Source organism: Chinchilla lanigera, unplaced genomic scaffold (assembly GCF_000276665.1).
Source record: "Chinchilla lanigera isolate Chin_1 unplaced genomic scaffold, ChiLan1.0 scaffold00092, whole genome shotgun sequence".
NCBI lineage: Eukaryota > Metazoa > Chordata > Mammalia > Rodentia > Chinchillidae > Chinchilla > Chinchilla lanigera.
The window spans coordinates 5,982,959-6,004,392 of NW_004955493.1; the positions used below are offsets into that span (position 1 = coordinate 5,982,959).

Sequence of the window (21,434 nt, forward strand, 5' to 3'; positions counted from 1 at the left end):
AAGAGGAGAAGCAGTGGTGATGTGGAGGGGACTGCTAGGAAGTACAAAGTAGTACACATTGCATATTGGTGTCTGGGGTGTATAAGACTCACTTACAAATGAATCTGACTTAGGAACATTCTCCCAGAACGGAACTCATTTGTAAATTGGGGATTTACTGTATAACTTTTCCTATTAATTTTTCTTCTACCTTTCTATGTCTTTTAAAATGTACTTCTTGTATTGCTGGATCTGGTTGTTTTTTATTTCTGTAACTGAAAAGCTGTACCTTTTAACTGGTGAATTTTAACCCAGTTACATTTACTATAATTTGGATTTATTTCTATCAACCCCAGCACTTATTCTGCTCCCAATATTCCAGTGGTACAATCTGGCAAGGAAACAGAGGAGTCGAGGCCAATCAGTTCACAGGAAGAGCATGGTTTTGAGAGGACACCTAAAAAGGCCAGACTCCTCTTATTGGGCAGGAGAAAGAGAACCAAGATCCCAAGAAATTCCTGTAGCCCTAGCCCAGCCCCTCTGACCTACCTTACACGTTGGTGTCTAAGCTCATCCTACCACATTTGAAGTCTCATGGTCACAAGTGGCGGCAACAGGGCTCCAACTGGACTTAGACGTGGAGGAAATCTATTAACTCACATAGTTGCAAGGGCCGCGGATCACCTGGCATTCAAATGCAGCATGACTCAGGTGCTCAGCCACAAGCCGAAGGTCTGTCTCTGCCTCTCTCACACACCACTTTCCTCTGTGCTGCTTTATCTTTGGGCAGGCTCTCTCCATGCGGCGGACCCATCCGCTCTGAGCTTACTTCCCCTCAACTTAGCAAAGGGCGTTCTGGGTGCCCCTGCAGCTCTACAAGCACAGCAGCGTTGAAGTTCACTGCCCTCATTTGTCCCACGCCCACCCTTGCACCACTGGGAATGGGATGCTGCAAGTGGCCAGGCTATGGGGACACTTTAGAGCAGGGACGGATGCAGTCAACATGCTGATGATGCAGAAGGGGCAGTCAGAGTGATCCAAGCTAAAGCAGGGGAGAGGGCAAAGCCACAGATGCCCACGAGAACACTGTGACATGGGACAGTCAGAGATGAGGGCAGCAGGGCCCTTCGCTGCCACCCTCTTAAGATAAAATACGCCTTCGCTCTCCACAAAGTCCACCAAAGCCAAGGACCTTCACATTCTCATGGAGCTCGGTCCCTCCCCTCTGCTCACCCGCAGCTACCACCAAGAAAAGCCCAGAGAGGAGAAGTCACAGAGTGACCTGTAGAAATACACCTCTCTGCCTCCGATAGAGTAAGTCTCAGTCCTCTGGACCACAAGCAAAATGAAGGCCACAGCCCTTGGAGAACTCTCAGGGAAGCTTTAAACCTCGGTTGGTGAAGCTGGGGACTCAGCTCTTGCTGCGGGGCTGGGGCCTTCTGCCAGGGGCATGCTGGACACAGGAAGGAGCCCAGCCCACCTGCACACACACAGCGACACTTAGGCCAGTCATGTGCTCCGCTGGCAACATTCACACAGGCTCCCACGGGGTCCTTCTGGCTTCCAGAGGCACAGAAGAGCAGAACACGGTGCCTGCCATGAGGCCTGGGGACCAGCTGAGTGTGAGGCCAAGACGGCGCCAGCCTCGCCTCCTGTTCGGTGAGCCAGCCCAGCACAGCTGAAGCACCCCACTCACTGGGCTCCGGGCTGCCCCAGCTCCAGGCCAGCAGCCTCGGACCTTCCTTGCTGCTTGCTTTGCTCAATGGCACTGCGCCCACGTCCACCAGGCTTCCCTCCCTTTGCCTTCCCGCCCCCACTTGGATTTGGGGTGCGATTCTGAGGTGGACTGAAGCCTGAGAAGCCTCCACAGACTCCTGGGGCTTTACATCCTCCTGGTTACCCCGGAGGCCGCCGCTACCCCAGCATCACGGGGGACCCAACCCTTGGCTGTTCTATCCATTTGACTAAGAGCCCGACACGCCATCCCAGCCCCAGCAGACCCGGGCAACCAGCACACGGCGGGGCATAGAGGTGGCGGCCCTGGGTAAACATGAGCAAGGCCTTGGATCCCCGCCCCCACTAGCTCTGCCTTCCTGTGTGCGTCTTCCCTCTGGTTTTCTCTGTGCATCTCTGCATCTCTCCGCATTTCTCTCCAACTCGTTTCTACGTCCTCTCAGACAGACACCTCCTTCCCTCTGCGTCTGACGTGGTCTGTGTCCCCTCCCCCATCACTCAGCCACATGCGCCACACAAGCCCCAGAGTTGCCATGACGATACCAGCTCCCGAGCACCAGCCACATAGCAAGCGTGGTCCTTAGTCACATGCTCACTCCCTAAACCCTGGAGTAATAGCTCTGAGCACTGTCCCGTTTTGGAGAAGGGGTAGCTGAGGCTCAGGAAGACGGAGGGCTTGGTCAGAGGCACACAGCCGGTGGTGGGTCAGGATCCACATCAGGCACTGGGCCTGGGCACCCCCCAGGGTAGGATCTCACTTCCACTTTCGCAGAGCACTTGTTAGAGAGTCTCCACCTGTACCCTGAGAGTGAGCTCAGGGTGCGAACACAGCTCGTGACAACATCCTGCGGGTGTGGGTGTGAGGGATGCTGGACAGACCAAGCCCTGCCCGTGGGCCCGTGCTCCAGCGAGGAGAGGCAGGAGGACTGTCTTCAGGCTAGGTACTGCCCAGCCTGGAACCCCTCAGCCCTGTTGGTGAACCTCCCTGCGCCTGTCTTTTGTCACCTCTAGACGGGTGTGAGATACGGTGCACAACGCCGGCTGTAAAGGTGACAAGTGGAACCCTGGCAGGCAGGGTGGTCCGGCTCCTTCCTGGATCGTCAGAGCCCATGCAGAGCAGTGGGACCCTCCCTCCGAGCTGCCCAGGAGTTCCTCAGAGCCTGGCTGCCCCCGCCGACGGTGAGACTGGAGTTAGACTCACCCCACTGTGCATCAGGGACTCCCGAAGTCCAGGGTTTGGGCCTCAGGTTCCCTGCTTGGTTTCCTACCCAGCCCACTCCTCTGCGGCTGGACGCTATGCCTGTACTGCCCTCTTCTGGACAGAGTCCTGGACCCTCCGAAGAGGGCACATACAGCGTGCTGAGGACCCGAGACTGGGCCAGTGCTGACCTGGTTTCCCCCTGAAGCCAGGCCCCTCGACAACCGCCCTGTGCCCCTCAGAATCCAGCTTTCCCACTGATCAGTGCTGGGGGGCCCAGCCTTTCGCTGTCCCCAGAGACCAGGCCCCCGGACTCCCAACACCTTCTGCTCCACCCTCCTCTAAGTCCACTGAAACTGCAGGAAACCCCCAGTTGTACCAGCGTGGGTTTTACTTCCAATTTTTATTAAACTTATTACAATTCCTACCTCTTCTCATCCCCCAAAGACCAATTTCCACCTGGCCCCGTGCCTGGGGCAGGCTCATTTGTATGAAAGGCCCAGTGGCCAGCGCAGTCCTCAGTCCTTACTTCCAGGACCTGCAAAAGATGCGCCAGAATTTAAATCAGGAATGACAGACCTCTGCGGGGGCAATGACAGGCAGCCAGCCTGTGCCCCGCCTCCCGAAGATTCCCCAGCCGGCCCCTGCCCACAGGTCCTGCTTCCCTTCCTGAACCTTCAGGCCCTTCCATGGGCCGCTGACTTGATTCTAACACTCCAGCTCGTTCGTCCATTCAGCTAACCCTTAAGGAGCGTCCTCTAAGTGCCAAGCTTTGGAGCAGCCACTGGGGACAGGGCACAGCCGACGCCCCAAGGCTAACGAGGAGGATGACAGAAACGGTGAAATAAAATCAATTATTACAAATACTGAAACAGAAGTATGTACATCCATGATCGAAACCTGGCCACCTGCGGGCTGAATCCAACCTGCAGATGTTGGCGAGAGCCATAAAAACAGATGGGATTTTTTTTTTAAGCCAGCATTTAAAATCTGGAGGATTTCCATTAAACTATGGGAGTCTCGGCTTCTCTTGTAAAAATCAGACACCCTGGTAACACTGGGTCTACGTTTCCACTTGGAGCTGCTGTGTGTTCTGAAAGTTTGTGCCCTCCCCCATTCACCTGTTGAAATCTACAGTAATTCCCAGGTCAGTGGTACGGGGAGGCGGGGCCTGGGGGGTAATTACGTCATGCAGGTGGAGCCCTCATGAATGAGATTAGCGCCCTTATTCTCCAGAGGAGACCCCAAAGAGCTGCTTGTTCCTCCCACCACATGAGGACATGGCCGACATGCTCGGTCCGTGAGCTGCAAGGTCCTCAGCAAACGCCAAATATGCAGGTGCCTCAGTCTTGGATTTCCTTGCTTCCAAAACTGTGACCAATCATGCCTGCGGTTTCCAAGCCACCCAGCTGATGGCCTTTTTGTTTATGGATGAAAACAGACCCTGCTGCGGAGCTGGGCCACGGCTGCACTGTCTCACGGGGCCTCACCCTCCGGCCCCTGGCTGACGCCCTTCACAATATTCCAACACATTCGCCGTATTTCTGCCTAAGCAACTGAAAGCATTTGATTTTCAGCCCCTGGGAGGACACGGGAGGAGGGGTGGTGTCCTTTTACCTGGGCTTCCAGACCCTTTGGAGAGGAGGCTGGGGCTTTAAGCTGGGAGTGGGGAGATGAGCTGCTCCCCTGGAGCGTGGGCGTGGGGAAGGAGCCGCCGCTCTGACTCCACCTGTCTCCTAGGACCTGTCCCGGACAGGTAAGGGGGCAAGAACAGGCCACAGTGAGGGCAGGCCGCGGGCCTGGGGAACACACAAAGGAGGCCCCGGGTTGTAGGACTGGGAAGGGGCTTCAGGGAGAGCCAGCGACTCCCTCCTTTAGGATTCATCTTGACGGGCCTGGTGCTCCGAGGAGGCTCCGGAAATGTGCTTCTCTTTGTGCTGTGCTCTTGGGTGTCTCCCCCCCCTCCTTCCCCTCCCACCCTGTCCACCCTCTCTGGGCCTCTCCCGCAGGCCCAGCGGGCCCATTCATCATCTCCCACTGCCGCCCAACTCCTGCCCACCTCTGCCCTCACCAGGGGCCGCTGCTCGCCTCTCTCCCCAGCCCTGCAGACAGCGAGAGCCAATGAGGGCCAGGGCAGAGATCCCACTGGGGGTCCTGCCTCTGGCCCCACTGCCCAGGAGGCCCAGCTGTCGCCCAGGGCTCCTGTCCCCAGGAGAGCGCTCCTCTGCTCCTACCGCAGGCGCTGCCGGGCGTCGGTGTCCTGCACACCTGCCAGCCTTTCTCTGCTCCGGAAGTCTTCAAGTCCTCCCAAGCCTGCTTCGCCTGGCTCCGCCACGTCCCCCTGTGCCCCTGCCACCATCCGCGGTGACCTCCCAGCTATGCCACCCTTCCTCCGCAGCGGGCGGGGCTCCTCCTCTGCTTGAAGCCCCTGCTGCTCCCCATGACGCCCCTCTGCCCAGTGAGCCACAGCTGCCAGCCTGGCATTTGAGGCCTGCGTGATCTGACCCCCGACACACACACCCAGAGCAGCCCGGGGAGCAACGTCCAAGGCAAACTGCAGAGCTGCTGGGGCTTCGGAGGGGCCGGCAGACTTCCCACCTGCACAGAACAGTCACCCGCAGGGAAGGACCTGGCCCCAAGAGCCACCGGGGCCAGGTATGAGACATCCCGAGCCGGGGACTCAGGGGTGCAGGGATGTAAACAAAATACACAGTCAGGAGCCGTGCAGGGACTCGCTGGTCACGGGCAGCCGTGTGCATGAGCGGTCCTGCAGGATTTTAATGCCGTCACTGTTGCATGTCACGGAGTAACACATCCAGCGTGCGTGGAGGCTCCAACTTCCGCCAGCCACTGCACTGGGCTGTGTAGACGCAGATCGTATGCAGTTACATGTAAGGGCTGTATTACTGGTTGAGTCATTCACTATACATTGAAGTTCACTGCCCTCATTTGTCCCACGCCCACCTGCAGGTTGAGTCATTCACTATACAAAGGGTCACTATACTGTAGTTTTTCTGCAGTGTGTGCCCTCTGCTTCTAAACAAAGTTTACATAAGCAGCGAGCCAGGGGATGCCAGCAGCAGCCATGCCGTCTTGTGTTCTCCGTGTCTCCTGACGGCCTCCAGGGCCACGGTGAAGCTGGGTGTGGTGGTGCCCGCCTGTCACTTCAGCACATCGGGAGGCTGAGACAGGAGGTAGCTCAGGTGCAAGCCCAGCCTGGGTAACTTAGTGACTATGAAAAATAAAAAATGAAAAAGGAGGGGACTGGGGATAGAGCTCAGCGTGAAGATGCTAGGTGTAATCCCCAGTACTGAGAAAAGGAAAAAAAAAAAAACAAAACAACAAAAAAGAGAGCACATGGAGTGGCGTCTTACACTACCTAGGTATGTGTGAGTGTGTGCTGTGTGATGTTCACACAGTGCAAAATTGCCCAACTGCACAGCTCTCAGACATACTCGTTTGTAAGTGACGCATGACTGTGTAAGTTCTTTTATTCACTCAACAAACATGTGGTGAGTGCCTACTACATTTTAGGTACTGCTCAAAAATGAGTAAGTGCTATTCAGGGAAACAAAGCACAGGCGGTACATATCTGTAATTCCAGCCACTTGGGAAGCTGGGGCAGGAGGATGGAAAGTTTGAGGGCCAACCTGGACAACTTAGTCAAGACTGCCTAAGCAAATAAAAAAAATTGAAATAAACGGCTGGGGCTGCAGGTCATTGGTAGAGCGCTTGCCCTGTGGTAGGCCCTGGGTTTGATCCCCAGCACCACAACAAACTAACAAACACAAAGTGGGAGGGAATGGAAGGGGACAGGGGCAAGAAAGCCTCCCAAGAAGGTGGCACTTGAGTGGCGGGCTGAATACCCCGAATACTGGGGGCCTGCGTGCTTGGGGGGAGGGAGTAGGGCAGAGGCCTGGCAGCCAGCTCCACAGGGTCACACCCAGCGGGGCCCCGGCTGGCTGGAGGGGACCCTAAAACGGAAGGCAAAGGCTACGTTTTGTGGTCCTGGCAAGGAGCTTGGACTTTCTCCTACAAATGGAACCTTCCACAAACTCCAGCTAGAAATGCCCCAAACAGACTTTCTAACAAACATTTAAAACGGTCAAATCAGGCTGAGTGAAAACAGGCTTCCATAGATTTTAAGTCTCTGCAGGGGGCTGGAGCTTTATTCCACACAGAGAGATAATGGTACCTCCGATAAATACCAACCGTGGCTCAATCAGTAGACAGCCAGAGGGTTGCCACACCCACGGATGTGGCTGCAGAATATTGCCGGGTGTTCCTTTAAGCTTTTGCCCCACCCTTTCCCCCTTCTTCTTCTTTGTTTAACAAGTAAGAGGCTCTGGACCTCCCGGTCCTTCCAGAACTGCAGGAGAATGCAAAATTCTCCCCCTCCTGGTTCCTATCTTCAAAGGCCCTTCATTTATCGAGGAAATTATGCCCAGGGCCTCTGAGCCCAGGGGAAGAATCAGTCTTTCCTGCTTCAGGAGGAAGAGACTGAATTTCCCTGGGCTGAGGGGAGAGAGGAAGCCGAGGGCCAGGGTGAGGGTTGGCTGGTGGCACGGTGTTTTCAACACAATTTGAATTAAAAAGTTAAACATGAAGTTACCGTGGAACCCAGCAATTCTTCTCCCCGCTTTATACCCAAGTGACAGCTGATATCCACATGCATCCCGGAGCATGAACGTGTGTGACGGCATAATTCACAACAGCCAAGAGGAGGGAGCAGATGAAGTGTACATTAACTGATGAATGGGTAAAAAAGATGATATATCCGTACAGTGGACTATTATTCAGCCATAAAGAGGAAAGAGACTCTGGCCAGGGGGCTGGGGATTTAGCTCAGTGGCACAGCGCCTGCCTGGCAAGCGCGAGGTCGTGAGTTCGATTCCCGGTACAGGAAAACAAACAAACAAACAAACAAAAAAAGAGACTCTGGCTAGAGCTACAACACGCAGGAATCTTGAAAACATTATGGTGAGTGAAAGAAACTAGTCATAAAATACCACATAGCGTATGATTCCATTTCTATAAAATGCCTCGAACAGACAAATCTATGGAGATGCAAAGTCTATTAGCGGCTGCCTGGGGCTGGGAGGGTTGATGGAAGATAGGGAGGAGCTGCTCATGGGTGCGAGGTTTATTTTTGGGGTAATGAAAATGGTTTAAAATTAGATTGTGGTAGAGCTTACTCAGTATCACTGAATTATACTTTAAGTGGGCAAAGATTATGATATGTAAATTACACCTTAATAAAGTTGTTTTTTTTAAAACAGTTTGAATTAAAAATCAGGAGTTTTTTTTCCCCCCCATAAAAATCCAGATTTTGGCTTTCCTTGAATGCCATGCGTATTTCTCCATGGTAACAATGAGCTGTTGGTGGGGCACGTGTCCCCAAGGTTGCCACAGTCCCCACACTGCCTGCTGTATTACACCTGGGCATTGTGGCCCATTTATCTCACCCATGTGGACCAGGTGGCTTGGAATGTGAGGCTGTCAATCTAAACTGACGGGACCTTGGGTGCCGAGTTAACACTGCTATTCCTCATCCTATGCCTGTCCCTAAGAACCCAAAGTCCTGATGGCCAGAAGGGACCATGTGGAAGGACAGTGGCTATTCAATCTGGGCGTGTCTGATAGTAAAGCACAAGAGCTTTGAAGCCAGAATTGCCACTTAATAGCTCTGTACCTCAGTATTCTCATCTATAAAATAGGGACAAGACTAGTGCCTGCCATCCCAGGGTTACACCAAGGTCATATGCCCAGCACATAGTAAATGCTCAAGAAATTTGGTTCTATAATTTATTGTCTGCAATTTCAATTTCCAGAAATTCTGAAATCCAGAAGCTTTCCATAACTCGTGTGGCTAAAACACCTGACTGTCTCAGCCCTCTCCCTTCCTCCGGAGTTATCAATGGTTCCAGTCTACCCAAACAAAACAGATGGCAACCGGCCAGAGCTCAGCCATCCATCCAAAACCCCCGCTGCATAAGAAAGAATTTCACTAGCCTTTGTCCCTGGTTCTTGGGAGGGAAACCCTTAAGTGCTTGCTATTTCCTAAGTGATAGGTGTGTCCGTTACTCTTGAGCCCCTTGGAGCACATCTGAGTTTTGCTAATGAGATGAGGTGTGACTCAGGGAGAGGCCTGGTCACCAGAAGATGAACCTCTGCTGAGCGGTGAGGCTTTGAGCCAGACTGATCCTGGGGAGGGGATGGGGGATAGAGATTGAGATCAGCCACGTGACCAGTGGTTCAATCGATGGTGGCTGTGTCAAAATCCCAATAAAACTCCAGACACCAGAGCTCTGGGGGTTAGCAGCACAGCTGCACTACAGGACCCCAGCTATTTTCACAATACCCCCTCTTGGCTTCTAGGAGACTTTCTGCGGCAGTCGCTGGCACCCAGTATCCCTTTGGTCAAGGCCAGAGGCCACCCGTGGTGGTTAGGTGTTTCCTGTGCATGTTGGTGGTCTTTTTTCTTAAATACGTGTTCTCTTGGGAGGCAGAGGCTGCAGATCATGGGGAGCTCATGCCTCAGAAGTGAACCCCAACTACTGGGGAATAGGGCTGGTAAATCCCTATCCCTGAGGCTGCCCAAGGAGCAGCGCTGGGTGCGCTCTGCACAGCCCCAGCAGGGGGCGCACAATCCACGGCGCTTACCCACTCAACCCCACTTCCTCTCCTAGCTTCCTTCCTGTTCTGCCCTTCCGTTCCGCTCGCCCGCCATATTGCCCGCCATATCGCCCACCATATTTCCCAGGATCATCTCCCAAGAAAATAACTGGCACCCAAATCTTCACCTTAGGGTCTCCTTTGAGGGATCCGAAACGAAGACCCTCACCATTCCAGGGCCTCTGAGGTCTTTGGCATTGCTGCCAACTCTGACAATCTCCCAATCTTGTGACCCAAAGGATTTGTCCTCAACCAAGTCCTCTGAGCAGCCAGTGGCCTGGTACTACCCTGGTTGGCCTATGACTAAGCCCTCACCACAGCATGCCAAGGGATCTGGTTAATCGAACTACCTCATACTCTGAAGTGGTGATTGGTTTAGGGACAAGTTTAGGAACTGAGCTGTTCTAATCATAGCCTCCCCTGGAGAGAACTCTGAGGAGGAGCCATTAGAAAGGAGCTCTGGAATCTTACCTGAGCCAGACCTTGTGACCACCTTCTCTGCACATGGACAAAGACTCAGGGAAAATGATGCCCACACAGAAGAAAGCAGAATGCAGAGATCCGGATGAATTCCTGCTGATACCATCTGCTGGATGCAGCTATCCCCACAGTCCAAACACTTTATGCTTTCAATTACTGACCAACAGAGGTCTGTGACCACTGTTTCTCCCCTAATCTGACTGGGTTCTTTTCACATGCAACAAAAGGAATCTTTAATAACATCTAAATACTCATTTCTCTGACTTGGACACTCTGCATTTTCAGACACAAAAATAAACAAAGGTACTGGCCCTGTAGGGTGTGGGTAAGAGGCCCAGGCTGCCAGGGCAGGAAGGTTGTGCTCTTTCAGCACAGGGTAAGGCAGCAGGGCGGCAAGTGGAATTAGGGCCCCAGAAAACCCATCCTAAAATAGTTTGTGGTGGCTTACAGTGAGAAGCAGAATCACAATAAACTCACAGATCTCCACGATAAGGGAACGATGGAGGCGCTGTGATGAAGCATTAGGCTACTTGAAGGCTAGTACCGTGATACCTGGACAGTTGATCTGATAATCAAGACAGTTAAGTGACTAACAGGTGGGTGGTAAATACAGAGTGCATTCTGTGGGCCGAGGGATGAGTCCTTTCCTGGGCAGGACGGACCAGGACAGCATGAGCTTCCATTCTGCTGAACAGCACGCACTTTATAACTCAGGAATTATTTATTTATGGATTTTTTAATTTAATATTTTTGGAAACTATGCAAGGCAAAAGTGTGGATAAGAAGAAGATTACTGTATGAATAGAATCCAAGAATAATGAAGACTGTCATTCTCATTATGATGAGCGTATTACTCTTATCGACGTTATGAGAATTCTTCTATTAAGCTAGACATCAGAGCAATTTGAGAAAGTATAAAACAACGGCACTCACTAATTTTTTCTGGTTTTGAAAACTACAGTTATTTTTTATAAAAGAATGCTGTTAACATGTAGTGGGCTTCTTTGTATTATGCCATAATGAATGAGTAAACACAGAGTTCACCAAAAAAATGTATGTATGTACACTTCAGGAAAAGAAATACGTTTTTTCAACAGATGGTGTTACCATCATATGGCAGGCCCCAGAGGAAGTTATATATTGCAGAAAATCCACTATACTACCAGCCCTTTGAGAAGAAATTGAAAATGTCTATTCAGCAATCTCAATGACCAAGGTTACCGAAGCAGCAGTTTGCCATGCTAATCAATGTCTGGAAGCTAATGGCCACCACTTTGAGCACCGCTTGTAATTGTTGAAGCCATAGGTAATTTGTATTAATCTCATGATGTCTCAATAAATTTAGTGTTAAAATATTTATATAAGTTTTTCTTTTCCTGAAGTATGTGTACAATTTTTGGCATACTCTGTATTTATACATTTAAAAAAAAAAAAATACAGAAAAGGCCAAGGAACCGGGTGTGGTGGCACATGCCTGTAATCCCAGCACTCAGGAGGCTGAGGCAGGGGGATCACTGTGAGTTCAAGACTAGCCTGGGCTACAAAGTGAGCTCAAGGCCAGCCTGAACTGCATAGCGAGACCCTGCCTCAAAAAGACAAAAAAAAAAAAAGAAAAAGAAAAAAAAAGAAAAGGCCAAGGAATAATATGAAGTGTGGGTTGGGGAAGGAAGGCCACCTCTCCTGGGGGAGGGGCAGTGGTCGGACACAGAACTCAGATCCACACTTCCTGGTGGCCAGTGAAAGGCAAACTCGATGGGTCACACAGCTCATGTGTGTTCGTACGAGGCCTAACAGGTCAGATGGTGTGGCCGGTGCTCCTGCAGATGTGCTGTCCTAGAACCCACATGCTTCACTGCTCCTGGGCCTGCTTATGGGCCCAGGGGAGCCACTCTGCCTGCCTCACAATCCAGCTTCTGACGCTGGGGACCTGCAGAGCACTGGGACCTGCAGGCCTGGAGCCCCCAGGTCCCCAAGGCCCAGTGCAAAGCACACTGGTGGTGTCAGTCCCCAGGCCACTGTGGAGTCTGCTCTTTGATCTTGGGTTTGCTAAGGTTCGCTAAGTGGCCGGGCTGTCCTGGAACTTACGGACCTCCCACATCAGCCCCTGTAGCTCAGATTATAGCCGTGCACCACCTCACCCAGCACCACACCCTACCCTTACAACGCTGCCTGAAATTCAGATTCCCAAGAATTACCTTGTCCTTGGTCATTTTTATTTTATTCCAACATGTCCTTTTCTCATCACATAACAAAACAGACTCTTGCTGACTTCTCCACAGGGCTGATTATTTCTCAGAAACGGACAGGCCTCTCTTCGGGCCAGGCTGGTCCGTAATGCAGACCCAGTTAGTTGTGCTTGCGGGGAACTTTGCAAATGGCCTGCTTGTTTTGCTGAGCAGATCAGCCTTCTGTTTTTGGAAGAGCTGAGGAAAACCTGAAGTCTTCCCAGCGTGCGCTCAAAGCCCTCCTGGAATCCAAGAGTCAGGTCACTGGGGACCGAGTGACTCACAGAGCCCTGTTTTTCCTCGCACCTCTCTTCTGAAATCACAAGACAGGGAAAAGGAGACGCTGACGGCCGGAGCAGCTCCCCGTCTGGAATTAGTCTTGCTCAGCCCTAAGAGCCCTCAAAATCTGTGGCCCCCTTCAAGGTGACATTAGGGTTTTCATGGGCCCTGAGCACTTTCACCTTCATGGGTCTGCTCCTCTGTAAAAGAAACCCTAAAAATTGCCCATTATTGATTTTCAATGGTATGAAGACAAATATAATTCCGTGTCGATCCATTCTTGTATCTGTATTATTATTTTAAAATATTTTAGAATTGATTTACTGAATTTGGATCTATTTAACGTTGCAGTGCTGGGGATGAAATCCAGGGCCCTGCACATGCAAGGAGGTGCTCTACCACTGAGCCGCATCCAATATTTTTTTTCTTTTTAATCAACCCATAATAATTGTACATATTTATGGAGGGCGATGTGACATTTCAGTACATGTACCCAACGTGGTGGTCACCTCAGAGAAAGTGGCACAGCCTTCAGCTCAGGCATTGATCTTTTCTTTGTGCCAAGAACGTTCAGAACCCTCTCCATGAGCTATTCGGATAGGCAATTCATTGTCAGCCATAGTTACCCATGGGGCTGTGGGATACTGAAGACACCCCCCGCATCTAGTTGTATCCTTTTCATTATTATGATGTTCATTGGCTTCCCCTGATTTTGAAACAAGTCCACACTGGGACATTTAGTGAGTCTATAGTAACACAGTGAGCTCAAGGCTCCGGGCCTGCTGGAGAAGTCTCCCCCGGCAGGTGGGCCAGCATTTGCCCACTGGATGTCACCTGTCTGTACAACCTCAAGACCTGCCTACAGCCACCTGCTGCCAGGAGCACCAGGTTAGGAGGACAGCCCAGTGTCTGGGCCCTGAGAGCCTTTTTCTCTTCCCTCCTATACCCCACCCACAGCCCAGCTTCACCACGACAGAGCTGGCCCCTGGGACACCATCTGCCCCTGAGTTTATTCGGGGACAGCTAGGAATAATGATAACAAGGACAACTCGAAATCCCCGTGCTAAGTCCTGCTCAGGGCACTTCCACATGGCAGGAAGCAGGTTTCAACAACCTGTCAGCCACACGGCTGCAGGTAAGTTGGTTTTCCCATCTACACAAAAAAATGATCAAAACATATAGTGAATGTTTAAATTTTTTAAAAATTTATTACAGCGAAAAACACCTTGCTGTGACTCTCCCTCAAAACACTCCTGCTCTCTTTGAACACATTTATCCCACGGTTTCCCCACTTTCTGAAGCACTTCTGGTAGTTCTCTTTCATGAGGTCTGATCAAAAACAGTTGTTGCCAAGCGCTGTCCAACAGGAAAGCGGGCTCATCCACCCTATTCACTGGATCCCCAAAGTCAAAATGAGCATGAAAATTAAACATCTTAAATCGATTCAGGACATCAGGGCAGCCATGACAGCACAACGACTGACACTCACCAAAGAGGACCTCCAGAGCTGCTTCAGGAAGTGAAAAGTGTGTTCAAACCAAGGAGCAGTATTTTTGAGGAGATTCATGGAAATGTGACTTTAAATTTAAAAATTTAAAAAAATTTTTTTATTAGTACACATTGTGATACATACCAAATACATTAATCATGGCGACTTGGTATATGTGGATTTGACATCTTAGCCCTATTTACTTCCCTTCCTCCCCTCTCCGTCCTTCGATCCGCTTCCCATCTGCACAAGGTCTAAAAACATTCACCCTATCTTTTGATCATTCCTCACGGAATGGAGGCATCAGACCCACCCTCATCGGCGCACTAGGGGTAAAGGTATGTGTGCGTGTGGCCAGCTCGCCCAGGGCCAGCTCACACTGGCATCCACTAGAAAAGACAATGCCCAGATGCTTCAGCTAAAGATGGCGGCCGAGCAGGAGCGCTCAAGAGGGACCACCATGATGGGGGTTTGAGGGCAGCGAGAGAGGTCAAACGACTCTGGGTACAGACCGTCCCTCACTTACTGGTTCAACTCAGCTCTTCGACTTTTGGACGATGTGAAGGGGGTACAGAGGTGGTCAACAGAAGCCACACTTCACATTCTGAATGGGCTGAGGAGGTGCGTGCGGTCTTCTTTCTGGACCCTGGTCAGGGCCCTGATCTGCAGCGCAGTCGACCCCGAGATCACAGCAGTGAACCGCCCACACTGTGTGGTGTGTAATGTTGCTACAGTTTTTGGGTTTTGGTATTTTCCACTTATAACTCACTTATAAGATCATAACCCCATCATAAATCGAGGAGCTATCATACACGAGCAATGGAGACTTAGCGCAAGGGAGGGGCGTGGGCCGGAGGATGGGAATACTGAGCAGGACCGTCAGGAGTGAGGCGGAGTCACACTACAGTGGCTTTTGGGGCCCTTGCTGCAGGCCAGCCATCGGGAGAACAGATCCAGGGTGAGGGGCGGGAGAACTGGACAGCTATCGTGGTGGGGGCTTTTAGCTAGCCTGACCCTACAGGATTCTTGCCTAAGAGGCCTGAGGGCAGAGCCCAAGGTCAGGACTCGGCCAGCAAGAGGACACAGAGGAGCCTGATTCAAACCAGACCAAAGGAGAGAGTCTTGGTCACATCTCAGTGCTGGCGACCACGATTAACCACACTCAGCTGGTTAATTGTAATAATTAACAATGTACCCTAATAGCTGGTTTGAGTCAGGGCTGCCCCAAACTCCGCTTTCTCCTCTGCCCTCGAAGGCGCTGACCTTGGGCTGAGCTGGTCCAGCAGATGGCAGAAGCCAATCTCTCCCCAGATGGCTTCAGTCACTGGCTTTGGGCCAGCCCTGCCTGCCCACTCCTTCCCGAAACAAGCAATGCCTCCCCCTTGGGAGCAGCCAGAAGCCCCTCGCCTCCTCCGCACCCCTCCGCACCCCTCGCCCTGTCCTCAAGGGGCTCCCGAAGCCCAGCTCCCAGGCCTTCTGACCGGGCAGGTCAGATATCTGGCGGTTTCTGCATCACCCTTACCTCCTGTGTGCAGCCTGCCCAGCGTGTTCATCTTCTCCCAGGCGTGAATGCTAAACCCCTCTCCCCGCCATTTGCCCCCCATCTGCTTCTCAGTTACTGTTTTCTGCAGACATTAAAACGCCCTCGGCCTCCAGCCTGGTGTACCCACAGAGTGAGCCTGTGAAACGTGCACGGGGCTTGCAAGGCAGCTGGAGGTAGCTTAATCCCGGCTCCGTAATTGACCAGCTGTGTGACCTTGGGCAAGTCAATTAACCTCCCTGAGCCCTGGGTTGTTTATCTGCCTGGAAAATGGAGACAGCCTTACTTACTTGAGCAGTGGGACTCCCCACTGGAAGAGAACCTGGGGTTTTTGGAGGGGCGAAAACTTTGATAAGCCCTCCGAGGCAGAGGGAAGAGTCCCCACTTTGTCCTCCACCGGGGGTGCTGCAGAACTGGAGGTGGCCGCCTTGGGCTGGCAACTGATTGTTGTTTTGGAGCTGGAGTAGGAGGTCAAGGAGGGGACAACAGAAGGGACTGATGCTTGGTGGAGGGATGGAAACGGAGGAGAGAGAAAGCTACGGACAGGAAAGAGGAGCCGGGCTGTCCCTCGGCGCTTCAGCTCTCCGTGGCAGGGTCAGCGTGGGGCAAAGCGTCACCAGGTCAGGGCTCTCTGGCCCTCTGAAACTAAAATTCATAAATTACAGAGGAAACCAGTGCTAGGAATATGGTGAGCAAACCGTGCAAGTTTGTTGCGCTAGTGTGCTAGGGAAGGAAGCGTCAGGGAATGTGCTAGTGTGCTAGGGGATCGAGCGATGAGATGCGGGGGGCGCTTAGCAAGCACGGTACTTGTGAAGCGTGCGTTTCGAGCATCTGCCAGAGCGGCAGTGTGGTGAGAGAAGGAGGCACCCCTGCTGGAGACCGTCACGGCCGCTCCACTGCGGTCTGTGGAGGGAAACACTAAGTGACATTTACAAGTCAGAGAAATAAAAAGCTAATTTCCCCCCACCTAGGTCCACAGACTCTCTCACACTGTGGAATTCCAAGCCACCAACCCTTCACGCATGTCTCCTCCCTAGTCCCCAAGCCCTGGGGAATCTCACCTCTTGCATGGCCTGTACCTCCCTGCCCACCGGGGCCTTGTGGCTTCTCACCCTGCTGGCCACAGCAGCCTCCTTACCTAAATACACCATTCCATCTGTGTTCTGCCCTGAACTCAGAACATTCTAAAATGCAAACCTGACCACGTCACCCCTCACTCTGAATTCCTCAGTGGCTCCCGACTGCCAGCACGGTAAAATCTGAAGACCTTTGCAAAAATATTTTTAAAAAAAATCTAGACCTTCCTCCAGCTCTCCTGGTTCATCTCTCAAGGTCCCTCTTCTTACTCTCTGCCTTCCTGCAGGGAATAAGAATGTTTAACTTTTAATAGTGAAAAATACTTTTGAGTACATGAGGCTTCATGTATTCATTTCTGAATACGTGAGGCTTCAGTGGGGAGAGGGCAGAGGCTTTTCCCTTCAGCTCCCCAAACTCAGACAGTGGCTGGTGCCCAGGAGGCCTTCAATGGGTGTTAGTAGATAAAATAAATAAAAGATGAAAAAAAACCAACCCATTCTCAGTTCTGAATGGCTGGGAATGGAGCAGGCACGGGTCAGACCGACACTGTGTTAGGACAATTGTATTTTTCTTGCTAGGGTCCCGCGCGTTGGGAATGACAAGTCACACGCGTTTTGATCTATGGAACGTGCTGCAACTTCTCGGATCCCGTTGACCATTCTCCAGGGGACCCCTCTGTTATTCACCCATATCTCAACTCGGGGGCGATTATTTCCTCTACCAAGTGGCTCCTCACTTCCCTTCCGTTCAGCAGAGTTAGTTCTTCCAGCTCATGAAGATTAGGATTACCAGATTTACAGAAATTACATTTACAGGTGGCTTTTCAGGAACAGAGGTCTCGCAGAGCCGAGCCTTCGCTCTCTCTGTCAGCCCTCCTCAAAGTATAGTTTACAGGTACCTGCCGGTGCCCTCCCGGCTTAACTCCTTGCCAACTGGCTCTGTTGACACCACCCTGGGCCCGGGAACACCAGACCCAGTGGCCTTTCCTTGGCATCCTCTCGCCTCTGCCACCCTGAGCTGTACAGTGCAGCTGACAATCGCATCCTTCCTAAAGTCCTTGTCCACATAGCTTCGCCCAGTGTCTCTGCCCAGCCGATACCGGTGCTTCAGTGTCCGGATGTGTTTGATCACTCCGGGTCCCACTCAGCATCTTTGTGCAGTTCACAAGGCAAAGAGGACCAAGCAGAGGACTGAGGTCTCCTCACCCCAAACAGGCTCCTCTTCCATAGCTGGGCATCGAGTCCAGGGTCTCAAGATGCTGGGCAAGGGCTCTGCTCCGAGCTACCCCCAGCCAGAAGGAAGGGCTCCTCTTTTCAGCCCATGAATGCCAGCAGCACCCACCCATTTTGTACAACCACTGCCTCTCCCTCGTGCCCCGAATCCACACACGACTGAACTGAAAGCATCACAGGCGAATCCTACCCTTGTCTCCCACATGTGTAAAGTCCCGCGAGGCTGGGGCTGCCTGCTCATGCTCGTTACTATGGCCCTAGGACTCAACACACAGCCTGGCATGCAAGAGACAGCGCTAAGTATGCGTCCAGGTGGGTGGCTACCACCTTTACAGATGGCAGACTTGGAGCTCAGAGGAGGCATGCTCCAGGCCCAAGCCTTATGGTCCGCACCATCAGGCCACACCCCCAAGGGTCTCTGAGTCCCGAGCCTTGGCTGTGCCGCGGTCTTACCTGAGAGCACCGTGAAGACTGCTGCAAAGGCGTTGAGCTTGAGCCCGTCGATGACGCTGCTGGAGTGGAAGAGCTCGAGACACATGAGGCTGAAGCCCACCACCAGCAGGAGGATGTAGAGCACCTCAGACACCACCGACAGCCAGAGCACCCCTGAAACAGAGGCAGAAAGGCCCACAGTAAGGCCCTCCTGGGGCTCCTCGTGTGCCCGCCCACCCCCGATGCCCACTGGGGCCACTGATACTCGCAGGATATCCCTGGCTGCTGGAAGGCCACCCAGCCAAGCCACCCTCCCTGGGGACTGGCTGAGAACCCAGCTGCAGTCAGTCAGGGTGTGATTTTCTTTGGGTAACCATTACCTGGCATCCTGTGACTGGTAAGTAACTAATCAGATTGGAAAGAAGATTCGTCCGCGGCTGCGCGGCCAGGAGGGCACTGCAGCTGCTAAGCAGAGCAGCTCTAAGGGCCGCCCTACTCCAGACTTTGAGACAAATTTCCCCGCCGTGAGCCCAGTGCTTGTGAGGATCTGTTACTTGCGTCCCACCTCATACACACATCATGCTTACCCTCGGGGGTGCCTACGTTTTCATCTACCCTGCATCTACTTTTCTATTTTCTAGAAACGACCTTTGCTACTCTCTAGGATTCAACTTTGTGGTTCTCCCAAGAAGCCGCCATGCGCGGAGAGGGGGGTGGGACTCCCTCCTCCTGGGTGCAGCTGATTGGTCCAGTCTGATCACCTGACCTAGAACTGACCAATCAGTGCCCTTCTCTGGGAAGCTGAGCAGAAAGCCGGCGAAGTACTCGGGAAAAGATTGGCTCAGAGGAGAGTCCAAGTATTCTGACCATAAAAGCTCCTGGGTCCAGCTGTTCCTGAAAGGCAGCTGCATCCCCAGCCCTTCGGAGGTTTTAATCATTAAACGTTTTCTTCCGTAAGATAACACAACCCCCTCCCCCTTTCTTCATATAATTTGCAACTCAGTGGGCATTCGCTGCCCCGCGCGTATTATTCCCTCTTCTTCCTACAAGCTTTTTACTTGAAGAGCATCCTTTCTACTGGTCTATGTGGGCCATAGACCCAGGTCCCATGTCCTGACTCAGCATTTGGACATATGATCATTTCTCGCCAATCAGAGCTTCATGTCCCTCGAACTCCCGTCATTGACTCAGGAATGAAGCTCTCTCTGCCTGTTTCCTCATCTGTAAAATGGGGATACTAATGACACCTATCTCATGATTTTGTTGTGCACGAGGGTTCATTTGCACAGCAAGGCAGAGAGTTTATGATCAGCACACAGTGGGGGTTCAAGCCACGCATACAGGAGGTGCACAGTAGGGCTATGTCCAGCAGCGACTGGAAGTGGAGCCAAGGGGCTCCTGATTAGGGAAAAGCTAGAAACAGAGGCAAAAGGGAAAAATGAAATTGGAGGTGCATATAAGACTTCTGAGCAAAAGGTGGCAAGGAGAAGATGCAGCTAGGAACACATTCCTGTGCCTTATTTTCCAAGCCACACTGGCCACGTGGCTCAAGCAAGGCCGCCCTTAGAGAGGGATGAGGAGCTGGGTCAGAGACGGTCCCCTGACCCAAGTCAGTGCAATGAGAGTTGGCCAAGGGATTTTACAGGAACTTCTAGGAAAGAGAAGCCCTCCTCTCCAGCAGGTTTGAGGTTGGAAGGGTCAGAAATGATTACATCACTGGCTGCAAGAACCTTTCTGAGAGTGAAGCCAATGCCAAGAACATCAGTCCAAAAGACGGAGGAAGGTTGTGTCCTGATGACACTGTTTGAGCCCTGGATCCAGCTAGGCCTAAAGCAGCCAGTCCTTTGTTCTTTTAGTCCCACGAACCAATTAATCACTTTCTTTGCCTAAGCCAGTTTGAGGTAGAATTTTATCACAAGAGTCCTCCTTTTCAGCTTTTCTCTTCTCTGGAGCATCAAACATGTCCTATTGTACATCTGTCTTTACACAAGTAGTCCCTGCTACCTGGAATGTCCAGGAAATACTATTTACCAAATTGTGTTAGTCAGCTTTACTTCACTGTGACAAAATGCCCGAGATGCACAGCTTACAGGAGGGAAGGTTTATTTTGGCTCTCAGTTTCAGAAGCCCTGTCCGTGGTCACTTGGCCCTGCCACTCTGGTTCTGAGACAAGGCTGAGCATCACAGTGGGGTGTGTGCTAGAGCAGAGTTGCCCACCTCATGATAACCAGGAAGCAGAGAGAGAGAAGGACCACAGATCCCAGTATTCCTCTAAAAGGCACACCCCCAGTGACCTACTTCCTCAAACTACAGCGCCTGCTAAAGTCTCTCCTGCTTCCCACCAGGGCCGCCAGCTAGGGTCCAAGCCTTCACCAGGCCAGCCTTTGGGGCCGGGCCATAGCCAAACTGTAACACAGAGAAGCAAACAGCAAATGCTGAGTCCCTACTGCTCCCGGAAACTCGGATTCTAAATACTCATTACCACAGCGGCGTTTTCAGAGTTGGGAAAACTCCCTTCCCCACTCCTCCCCCCTCCCCACCCCTCTCCTCCTTCTCTCCCACAAAACTATTCCATCTCCCAGGCAATCCCTTGGCTTTCTGTAAGCGAATAGTGTACACTTGACAGCCTGGATGTTGTTAAAACATCCCCTGGCCCCACACATTCATGGCCTTGGAGGCCCTCGGCTGGCCCAAGGCCCACGAGGCAGCGGGGAGGCAGGGAATCCAGGGAGGGCCGAGCCATGCAAGGGGATGGTCACCCAGGGCCAGCCCCCGCCACCCGGCGGCCTTCTCCCCTTCGGAGCTGCTGATGCTTCTCTTGCTTCCTTGGCAGCTGGCACTGGGAGCCACTGCTCCCCATGAGCACCACAGATGCAGCTGCCTCCCCTACCCGGCCCTCCGCCCAGGGATGGCTCATCCAGCCCCCACGGGCCCTGGGCCCGGCCCCGCTCCACCTCCCCTCCCAGCAGGTCCAGCTCTCCTCAGGCTGAGATAGGGGCTGGGCCCTGGCGGGCTGGGATCTCCTGAATCAAGTTAGCTATGGAGAATCAGGTCCTGGAATCAGAGATGCATAATTGGGCTCAAGGTTCTTCTT

The 21,434-nt window shown here is 52.4% G+C and overlaps 1 protein-coding gene across 3 annotated transcripts in view; it reads right to left on the reverse strand.

Moving 5' to 3' along the window:
• Gsg1l (GSG1-like) overlaps positions 1-21,434 on the reverse strand; it is a 147,756-nt gene that overhangs the window by 59,805 nt on the left and 66,517 nt on the right. The window contains exons 1-2 of one of the 3 annotated variants that reach the window (XM_005405144.2): positions 18,928-19,011; positions 18,362-18,514 (exon numbers count right to left, since the gene is read on the reverse strand). In XM_005405144.2, coding sequence (XP_005405201.1) covers positions 18,362-18,446 — 85 coding nt within the window. In that variant the 5' untranslated portion in view covers positions 18,447-18,514; positions 18,928-19,011. Of the gene's footprint in view, positions 1-18,361; positions 18,515-18,720; positions 18,784-18,927; positions 19,012-21,434 lie in introns of those variants that run through there. The other 2 variants (XM_005405143.2, XM_005405145.1) reach the window with 2 other exon arrangements.